This window comes from Lupinus angustifolius, chromosome LG12 (assembly GCF_001865875.1).
Source record: "Lupinus angustifolius cultivar Tanjil chromosome LG12, LupAngTanjil_v1.0, whole genome shotgun sequence".
In the NCBI taxonomy this organism is placed as follows: domain Eukaryota; kingdom Viridiplantae; phylum Streptophyta; class Magnoliopsida; order Fabales; family Fabaceae; genus Lupinus; species Lupinus angustifolius.
The window spans coordinates 5094038-5105336 of record NC_032020.1 but is presented as its reverse complement, the minus strand read 5'-3'; the positions used below and the strand labels follow the sequence as shown (position 1 = coordinate 5105336).

At 33.0% G+C, this 11299-nt stretch overlaps 1 protein-coding gene and 1 long non-coding RNA gene across 3 annotated transcripts in view; one reads left to right on the top strand and one right to left on the bottom strand.

Annotated features, from left to right (window-relative positions):
- Nucleotides 478-6947, top strand: LOC109361481 (superoxide dismutase [Fe] 3, chloroplastic). Of its 2 annotated transcripts, none has more exons than XM_019606948.1 (9): nt 478-656; nt 1805-1916; nt 2370-2447; nt 4267-4458; nt 5744-5915; nt 6299-6372; nt 6462-6488; nt 6602-6625; nt 6709-6947. In XM_019606948.1, the coding sequence occupies exons 2-9, from the start codon at nt 1821-1823 to the stop codon at nt 6832-6834; spliced, it is 789 nt and encodes a 262-aa protein (XP_019462493.1). In that variant the 5' UTR covers nt 478-656; nt 1805-1820; the 3' UTR covers nt 6835-6947. The 2 variants fall into 2 exon arrangements, with proteins under 2 accessions (XP_019462493.1, XP_019462492.1); XM_019606947.1 differs by having other exon boundaries at nt 478-657; nt 1808-1916.
- Nucleotides 6938-11299, bottom strand: part of LOC109361482 — a 16052-nt gene continuing 11690 nt past the window's right edge. The window contains exon 3 of the long non-coding RNA XR_002109298.1: nt 6938-7145. This is a non-coding gene — a long non-coding RNA (uncharacterized LOC109361482). The remainder of the gene's footprint in view (nt 7146-11299) is intronic.

The window sequence follows — 11299 nt, the reverse complement described above, 5'->3', positions numbered from 1 at the left end:
TATTTATCCATTCCCCTTATTCTTAATTTTACAAATCACTTTTTTATTATTATTTTTAGAGAACAATTAAATTCCAACCAAAAAGGTGAAATAATATTTGAGCATCCTATTATATATTTTAAGCAACTTAAATTTGTGATATTTAGTATTTAAAATATAAACAAAATAATAATTAATACATACTTATTAAAAATGTTAGTTAACTTTGATTTCTTTATCTCATCTAAAAACTATTTCTTATTACCTAAAACTCCCTTTACCATATTTTCTAGTATATGGTAAAATAATCTATTTCCATTGAAAAACTACCAACAAGGCCATACTTGTTTAAAAATTAAATTCTTTAAAATATATTGAAAATAAAATTTGAATTAGATGAAAATTATCTTAAAGAGTGAAAGCATTTAATAAGATAAAATTAATTAAATTTTGCACATATTCAAATTCTTGCTATCTCATTATATATACATATTCTGTGTACACATTATCCGTTGTAAGCGGAAGGAAGAGGAAGCAACAAACCTAGTAGTCCTAGCAAGTTGTGTCTGAAGACTCTCAGTGCAGTTTCTTAGCCTTCAAAGAATATTATTATATCAACTTTTCATTGTGTTGCTAACGTGAATACCGAATCTTCATACTCACCGTTTATTTTATCTGGTAACTTTTTTTTAAATGTTTTTTGTACTCCCAATTTGTGCACCGACTTTATATAACTTTCTTTGTTAGAGAACGGAACTTGTGAATGTTGGATAACGGTTTAGGATCTGTTTGCGAATTGAGTTTTGTAGGGTAAGAAAGAGAAAATGAAGTATTTAGTCATAAGTGTATTTCATTTCATGGCTTTCAAGCCTTTCTTTTTTATCTATTGACCTCTGAAAACTAACTCGCAAACAAACATGAGTGTTTTTTCAGCAACTTGGGTATTTTTGTATGTTTGAGTTTTGAAATGATGTTTCTGTTTCTACATTACAGGTTTACGTGACGATATGTGGTGTCTTTTTACTCTTTTTTTGTGTGTGCACCGTTTTTGTTGGAAAATAAGCGCTACTGTTTTCGTTGAAATGGCAAGTGCATGAGCATGATAAGTTTTTTGTTTAAATGCCCAAATGAATATTTATATAATATGTGACTCACATTTCTTTCTGTTTACTGAACATCCTTAAGTGTTTGTTTAAATGCCCGAATGAATATTTGTATAATCTCACTCACATTTGTTCTGTTTACTGAACATCGTTAGCTGTGCTTCGCAAGTTGTGAGATTATCTCATTTTTACTGTCATCAGGCTCTATCCACATTCTTGCTTAGTAGACACTAGTTTTCATCCCCATACCAAAGGGTCACAAGTTCGATTCCTGGGAGTGATACTTGTTGGAAGGGACAGTCAATCATCCGAAAGGGATTAGTTCATTACTTAAAAGGGTGAGAGGATACCCTTGGTAATACCCAAAAAAAAGACACTAGTTCATCCAAGACTGTAGGCTCCTTTGGCCATAGCCATAGGAAAGGTGGCGTGTTAGTTTGACCACCATTTTTTGAAAACCTGTTTTACTTTCTACAAGATGGTTCTGTGCAAAAGTGATTGATATGATGCTCTTCAGTGGAGAAGCTGGTGTGCATAACCCTTCTTACTTAGACAGTCATAAGAGTTATTATTCACATAAAATTCAAGCATACACTTCAATAGAACATGAAAGTTGATCAAAGTGAATATTGCATCATAGTTTCATTAATCTACAGTTAGGATTATAATGGTTGTTTTTTTGTAATACAATCAACTGCTAAATAATATGCTTATGTAAATGCCAGGGATAGAGTCTCAATGTCTTCCTATTACTTCAATCCTATCCCAACTAGCGTTCATCTCATTCCAGCAGGTGTGTCCAGAAAACTAAAGATTCCAAATCTTCTTCACAGGGTAAATTCCTTGGACTGATTTTCATTCGGTTGAGTTAGGCCGAGTATGTTTTCAGTTCTAATACAAGTAATATTACAAGCCTAAGAACTATAAATGCATAGTTTCCATTGACTTGGTTGGTTTACAGCCAAGAAACATATAACATATTTTAAAATCAAAACATGAGTATGTGCAACAAGTTCTTTTTATTTCTTGTAAAATATGTTCATGGCAACATGGAGTGCCTATTGGGATAACTTCATTCCTTAACATGGAAAATTGTGAATATTCATTGAAGGCTTATTACATATGGTACTCGGGTAAGCTAAATGGATTTTAAAAATTGCCATAGACTGTTCACTTTATAGTTGAATTCAATTTGATTTGATTCCTGATTCCTCTCGTGAAATTATTTTCCATTGCAACTTTTATGATTTGTGCTGATGTGTACCTCCTCAATTGTTTGTAAGCCAGAAAAAGAGGTGTGGCACCTCCTCAAGATCTTCAAACATTACAGCATTTTATGGCCTGAAGACCCCTCCTTATGAACTTGTAAGTGAATTGTATTGTTGCCAAAATCCATGTTTGTGTATGGTGTTAAGTATACTGCTTTGGCCTATATGGTTTTATTATTTGAGTCAGCTACTGCAGCAATAAGTATATCTAAAAATCAGCTATGGTAATTTTATTCACAGGCTAAATTGGCATATTTACTTTTTGTTTAAACTAGTTACAATAATTATTGCTATTTTACCTGGTATCATGATCAAGAAAAAACTTCAATTGAGAATAACATTATACACAAAGGAATGACATCTTAGACGGGTATATTTTTTAGGAAACATACAACCACATCCAACATGTTGCGTTGGATTCACTAGTCAGAATAGAATTAGAAATGAATGGATAAGGGAAAAAAGTTGTAGTTGCTCCTATTCAAGAAAAAATGGTAGAATCACGTTTTAGGTGGTTTGGACATGTGTTGAAGAGACTGCTAGAAACCCCAGAAAGTAGATCCAGTGGAGGTTAGTCCAATTCCTAGAGGAAGGCCAAGTAAAACTATAGGCGAAACGATTAAGAAAAATTTAGATGTCAATGAACATAACTTATGATAGAGCATTATGACGTTATTCCATCCATGTAGTCGACTTCCCCTAGTGGGATTAAGGTTTCATATTGTTATACAACCTTCAATGAAATCTACAATGTAGCTTATATAGGATGGTTAATAATGTGGCAAATCATGTTGCGCCATCTCCCACATTCTGCAGCTACCAAGTCAATTTACTCTGTTATTCTGGATGTAAAATCTCAGTTTTGCACTTCTTTTCTGTAGTTTCCCATTCGTTTTTCAAGGAGGATTTTGTAATTTCAATTTCAGTGCTTAAACCCCTCCTTGTTTGACCAAAATTGTGTGCCTGTCTTTTGAGCCTTAGATGCCATTCATCCAAACCCTCCAGCCCACCTCTATTTTCAGGTTCAACCCTGCCATTATCTGGCGACCCAGTACTATTCCGGTGTTTCTGGTGTACTCAATGCTCTTTTAGGCCCCTTGTTCAAATCTCAACTCCCTTGTACCCTCCTCTTTTAACAGGTCTGACCTCTGTTTTTCGAACTCCATTCTCTTTTATATGTTGTCTTCCTGTATACATTGCTGCGGACCATTGTTTTTACTTATTTACTCTGTTTTCAAGCTTTCTTGTTCCTCTCTTTTTGGTTGTTGTGTACTTAATAATAGGTCACCACCTTTTTTTGGCATCATCTTCTTTGATTAACCGGTTAAGTATGCCTTACATTGATGGTGATTGTGTGCATATACTATAGAATTTTGATTATCAATGATAAATGTTTTTAATTTAGATTGTTTTTTATCTTTAACATTTATCGTGTAGTATAAATTATTTATATTGTATCCTTGTTTCCTAATCTCCGGTATATTGACTTCCTGCTATAGCATTTTTTGGGACAGGCGCTCTATGCTGACATCCGAGATTTACTACCTGGAGCTTACCTTTAATATATTTATTCTTTCTTTTAAATCTAGTTCTCTACTTCTCGTCTGAATTTTTTTCTTAGTATTTTTTATTTCAACTCTTGGAAACAACTACTTCACTTGTGACAATAACATTACATACATCTACCCTCTCTAGACCACTAGGTGAGAGCTAGGCCTAGTTATTCTAATACGCAATGCGAGCCATGGCAAACAGTCACTATCAGGCCCTTTAGATCATTGTTTTAACTTTTCTATGTTCTTTAGTTCAAATTACAAACTTGAATCTTCAAAATGTAGTACTTATTCCAAGGTTGTTCAGTATTCATTGATAATTTCTTCATCTCTAACATTTATATTCTGCTTCATTATTCATAGGATGCATTAGAGCCATATATGAGCAAGAGGACACTTGAAGTTCACTGGGGAGACAATCATAAGAACTTTATAGATGGTTTGAACAAGCAGCTGGAGAAGGATGACATTCTATATGGTTACACCTTGGATGAATTAGTCAAAGTGACATACAACAGTGGCAATCCCTTACCTGAATTCAAAAATGCAGCTGAGGTATTGATGACATTAGTAGCTGTAGCTTATTGGTTTTTATAATTTAAATTAGGCTTAAATATGTTTAGTCTCACAATTTTGATTTTGATCCTCGTATAAAAAGGTTTGGTTATGCATTTCTGATTGCTGCAAAGTTTGAAATACCTACTTATTATCTCCTAATTACATGAATAGTAGGGACTAAAAATAAAAAAATCAAACATTATACAAACTAAAAATAAGAGTTAACGACCAGGACCAAAGTAACTAATTTTGTTTGGAAGGGATGCAAAATCATTTTTTTATGAAGAACAAAATCAAAATCACCCAACTACATAGAGGCTAAAAACATATTTAAGCTTTTAACTTATTTAAGACTCTGAAGTTGCTTCCTTTTTCATATAACCATTCAAAGTGTTCTTCTGTGTATATTATATAATAAAATTAGAATATACATACTGTTGAGAATATTGACTTTCTCTAAGGTTTACCAAAATTACACTTAGTCCTATCATGTCTTGCTTCAGAAATTGCATTCACCTCGTCTTTAATTTTCTGTCTCTAAACAAGGCTATACAAGAGTTTATACCAGTGGAAAAAAATAAACTAGCTTGGTGAGAGTGAGAGCAAATTAAGTAAATCTCAAGGAAAGGCAATGTAATTTGCTTAAGATAATTTACTATGGGTTATTCTTATCCCAAAAAAAAAGAAATTTACTCCTCATAAGGAAATTCTCATTATTTAATATTGTTTTTGGATAATAAAAGTATATTAGATGATGGGAGAATTGTACAGAGAAAGACATCTTCACAAAAAACAATAGAATAAACTAGGATGTAGAGCTATGTAACAAAAAACCCATGGGCAGAGCACCAAAGTGATGGCAAAACAGTGACCCCATCTCAAACTAAATTTAAGAACGAGAAAGAGTCACTGAATATCCTACAGTTCCTTTCCAACCATATATACATCAAAGATTAGCAAAAACAACACACTACCACAAAGCTTTGGCATATATACATGACATTAAACCTCTAAATCGAGTAGTAAGAGAAGAATGTAGTTCCATAGGGATACCATACAATCTATTCTAGTACATTATTGTGGAGGCATGCATTGCTGTACCTTCCAGTGGAAGGGGATACTATATGACTCCATTAATTTCATAATAAAAAATGTTTATTACGCCAATTAACACATTTCATGCTAGGATGCTACAATTGTGGTTGCTAAGTGCTTTTATATTTAGAAACACTATCTACATATATTGTTGTCACCGAATTAATTTGTTCTCCCTCTGTCACAGGTTTGGAATCATGACTTCTTCTGGGAAACCATGCAACCAGGAGGGGGTGATACGCCTAAACTACGTCTCCTTGAACAGATTGAAAAGGATTTTGGATCATTTGCAGATTTTAGAGAGAAGTTTATAGAAGCGGCCCTCGGGTTATTTGGTTCTGGCTGGGTTTGGCTAGTTTGTAAGTCAATTCCTACACCCATCCCATTCTTGCTGAAAGACTGTTTAAGGCTATTCAAAATTCATATATCTTAATAAGCTATAAAATCCTTCCAGTGGGTGTAAATGTAAAATTAAAACCTAAAATTTGTTTTCTCGGGTATATTGTCAAATTTTCATCGCTTTTATGTCACTGAGAATATTTGATTTTTCTATGCTGGAGGCAGTAACTAGTCCTTCCTCATTAACTGGTTTAATTCTAGAATATTTGCATTGTAAGATCTTTCTGGTTGGAACTACTTATATATCTATATGTATTGTCTTAATTGTAACCTTATTGTTTGATATTTTGATATATCAATGCCAGTGATTGTTTCTAATATCCATTTTGGTTGATTATTTTAGTAAAGAGAGAAGAAAGGCGACTAGAGATTGTTAAAACTTCAAATGCCATTTGCCCAATTGTGTGGGATGACATAGTAAGTTAATTTCCAATTTCCTCCATAAAGTTTGTTTGATTCAATATTGTCAATGTACTGAATGGAGTTCATAATGTTTTCTGGCGCAGCCGATTATCAATTTGGATTTGTGGGAGGTATGATTTTCTCTCCATCTCTCAAAAATAGAACTAGTAGATGCACATATAAATTACATAGTAAGAATGATTATGCTGTCATCGCTAATTGACGCTCTTTACCTTTTTTGCAGCATGCATACTATCTGGATTACAAGGTATGTAAAGGAATCATTACAGATTGTCACATATTTTTCCAAAAATATATTAACTTAACTTTCCTTGTCTGATTTTTGGACAGAATGACAGAGCAAAGTATGTGAATGTATTTATGGACCATCTTGTGTCTTGGAATGTTGCATTAGGACGCTTGGCATGGGCACAGGCTTTTGTGAACTTGGGAGAACCTAAAATTCCTGCTAAATGATACATTGAAATGCTTAATGGTTACACATTTCATATAATGGGGCATATTGCATCTTGGGTGTTGTTGTAGAATTCAAGGACTTGACATGGTCACAGGTTTTTTGATCATATGGCTAAAAATGAAAGAGTGGGTTTTGGTCATTGTTATTCATAGTATGCCCCATGTGTAGGGAAGAGTAGGTTGTTATAGATGTTTGTGGTTGTCAATTTTTACTAGGCTAGGCTTAAGGACAAGTAGGCTTAAGGATGGATCAAATGTACTTAGAGCATGAGGCGAGAAATTTAATGTATTACAACTACAATCAAATTTTCCTTGGTAGTGGAGTTAGCTACATAATGATTCAATTATTTTCTACTATCAATGTTATTAAACTATCGGTCATCTATTATATCATTATTTCAACCAAAATAAATTATTAGTTGAATCTTAAAGGGTATCTATTATTTCATATATGAGAGTGGAGTAGTTACTGAAATTGAAATCAAGTGGCAGGGTAGTTTCAGCATGGTAGGCAGAAGGATTAGGTGACTATGAAAGTTGGTAACTGTGGTGAATAGAAGTCATTGAATCAAATAAAACTTGGATTTTAATTTGTGCATTGATATTAGAGAATAAATTATTTCCTTGAAGTACCGAAATTATGACATGTTTACTGTTTTTTAGATTCTAGAAAAATATTAACCGAAACATATGTTATGATTTTAGTGATAGAAGAAAATAACTTATCTATATGAGATTCTTTATTCTCTTCTCTTGATATTAATATGCAGATTAGAATCACAATGGCCCAAATAGCATTTGACGATTTAATTTGACAGAGTTACAAGGTTACTTTTGTCGAAGTTATACTATTCACCTTAAACAAATAGACAAAACTCACCCTATCCAGTCTTGAAGGTAAAGTGTGTGACCTCCCGTTGTACTTTTCATACCGAATTACCACTTTACCAGATGTTGTCCACCTGTTATTAAGACTCTTTAACATTAGATTTAATAAATATATACTACATTATTTATAATAGTGTATAGGCACTTCATGTCTGCCGCCGAATATTGTGTAATATTACATATTCAACTTTAATATATTTCATTTTTTTGAATTAAAATGTATTTATTGTATTGGTGTACTTTATATTATATTTTTTGTGTGATTATGATAATGTTTAATTTAAGGTGAGATATGTGGTTAATTAATGTATTGGTGGTAGTTGCTTAGGATTATATAGTTTTTTTGTAAAAATTAAATAATGTTAAGGGCAATATAGGAAATGAAAATTACACTATGAGGGAAGTTATTTCAAGTTTTGATTTTATATACAGTGTATATATATATATATATGTAAGGAATTACTCACGCGAGAACAATGCACTATTATGATAATTAAGAATACTTAATATATATCAATGGATCTTGATTGGATGATCAAGATTAAAAAATACATGCACATGACTGTCATGTGACCAGTAACTAACTTTTAATCATAACCATCCATGATTGATTATAAGACTCAAATTTATTATTCATACAATTTTTATATGGTAATTGGTTCTCACTTGGGTAGCTCCGTATATATATGTATATATATGACTCTATGACTGTCATGTGACCAGTAACTAACTTTTAATTATAACCACTCATAATTGATTATAAGACTCAAATTTATATTCTTATAATTTTTATATGGGAATTGGTTCTCACTTAGGTAGCTCCGTGTGTATATATATATATATGACTCTGTAACATTTTATTATTTTTATCTAAATCTTAATTTTTTCTAATCACATTTTAAATTATAAAACAATTAATTTCTACTAAACAATATAATCCGACAGTTTCAACAATTAATTTTGAATTAGAAATATTACAATCATTGCAAAAATATTGGAACTCGAAATAACATTGGAATTTTTTTATTTTATTTACATTCGAACTAAAAATTAGACTAGAAAAATTATATATCGAATCATTCAAAAACGTCATTTACATCTAGGGATGGCAACGGGTACGGGCGGGCACGAGTAGTAGCTATCCGCTTCGAAATAGGGGAGAAATACCCGTACCCGTCCATACCCGTACGGGTACCCGCGCGCGGATTTTTTGCGGGTATTTCTGTATACCCGCAGGTAAAACGGGTACCCGCGGATTTCCTATATTTTTGTTGAATTTCTAATTTTCTATTTCTATTATATTTTAAATGAGATGAAATTTAATTATTTTTGTGTATTTTGAATGAATATTTGGCAGAAATGCTAAATCTAATGAAATTTTCTGTTTTTGTGGTTTGCTATTCTCATTTACTTAACAAAAAACATATATTTTCTTTGCAAGACATGTGTATTTTTATACATGTAATAATATTTGTAGTGTATTTCATCACCAAATTCAATAAAAGATGTAAACAAGGTAAAAAAATGTAAACAAAGTAAAAGAAAAAGATGTAAACAAAGTAAAAGGAAAAAATGTACATAGTGTAATAAAAGTTATGATAGTATATTTTTTATTTTAATTAAAAATAATATAGTAATCATATACATAAGGGTACCCGCAGGTAGGGTACCGTAATACCCATACCCACCTGTATATACTATGGATATTTTTAAAAACCTGTTTTAAAAATCCGCGGGTATCCATTTGTGATACATACCCGTGCCTGTACGGGTTTTACCGAGGGTACGAGTTTTTTTGCCACCCCTATTTACATCTAAAACTATTTTTAATTTATTTTCAAATCTTAAAAATAAGAAACTTTAATTCGTTATAATCTTAAATGCAAAACATCAACAATTTCGGAAAAAAATATCTAAATTAGAAGTCTTAAAATCAATAAAAAATTAAAAAAATAACACTAGAGTGGATAAAAAGATCATTCAAATTAAACTTTTTGTTAGAATTTCTGACAATTTATGGGTCACAAATATAATTATACAATTGTGTTATGACCATTATTTAATTAGCCAAAATATAAAATGATCTTCAGTAATTAATTTGGTAGCTAAAGGCATATGTGTCATGAAATATTATAAGTGTAGATACCTTCAGGCAATTTCTGATTTGATGAAGGGACTGAATTAGAACTATTGCAACTTAAGTAGTAACCGTTTCAGTTACTTTTATGGGTTATGGTCCCCATATGTAGAGCAACAAGTTTTAGTTGAGTGGTTAAGGAGAATAAAGGTGGATTAGAATAGAGTGATCTATAAGGGGTTAAGATATACCATTAGAATATCCATCACATCTCCATAAGGCTCATACACTCTCTTTGACTTTCTCATTCCCCTCTAGAGAAGCAGAAGGAAATCCATCAGGCTCTAACATCTGGAAGATCATCACACCCACATACCTTCGAGATTCCAAATGGCTAATCAAGGTATGCTCTTCTTCTTCACCATGGAATCAATTGGGGTTTCTTCGGTCTGGATCATGGTTGTTCCATTTGGGTTTATGTATGGGCATAAACATTGTGTTATAGGAACAAAGCCATGATCATTAGGGTTTCCGCATTTCAATCTAAGGATTATTCATGGAAAATTTCCAACAATTGGTATCAGAGCCGCCCTAATTTGATTCATGTGTGAAATTAGGTTTCTTGTTTTTTCTTCCCCAAAATATGCATTGATTTAGGGTTTTGGGTTTTATTTATGCGATGGCTCGATTAGGATAGAAATTGATTGTTTTCCATGTATATAGCTATAGATTCGAAACGAATCGATGTTTTTCTGGTGTTTTCTTGAATTTTTGGGTGGTTTTGCGGAAAAGAACGATGCAGAAAATGCCATGTTCGTATTCTGTCGCAGTGCTCTCGCTCAAGCGAGAGTACCTCGCCCAAGCAAGAGTGCCTCGCCCAAGCGAGAGTGCCTCGCCCAAGTGAGAACTAAACAAAAGCATTGGCTTCTATTGCGCTCAAGCGAGAGTACCTCGCTCAAGCGAGAGTTCACTCGCCCAAGCGAGAGTTCACTCGCCCAAGCGAGAGTTCACTCGCCCAAGCGAGAGTTCACTCGCCCAAGCGAGAGTTCACTCGCCCAAGCGAGAGTTCACTCGCCCAAGCGAGAGTTCACTCGCCCAAGCGAGAGTTCACTCGCCCAAGCGAGGGTTCCTCGCCCAAGCGAGAACTGGACATAAGCTTTGTGTTCTATTGAGCCCAAGCGTGAGTACCTCGCCCAAGCGAGCGTACAATAAGATTTATGGGGCTTTGGTATCTTTGTGCATTGACTTTAAGTGTTATTTGGTTATTCATTAAGTTGTCTGTTATTTGAAGTGAGCCAATTGAAGTGAAATGTCGCCAAAGTGACCCCTTTCATGGATATAACTCATGAGGAATATTGGATGTAAGTGTGTATGATTATTCATGTGAGTATTGACTGACCCAAAGGAAAGTTAATATTTGGCTGTAGATCATACACACCTGTGATGATAAACATGTTATAATTCTAAATTTTTTATACATGAGACTGATGAATCAATCTA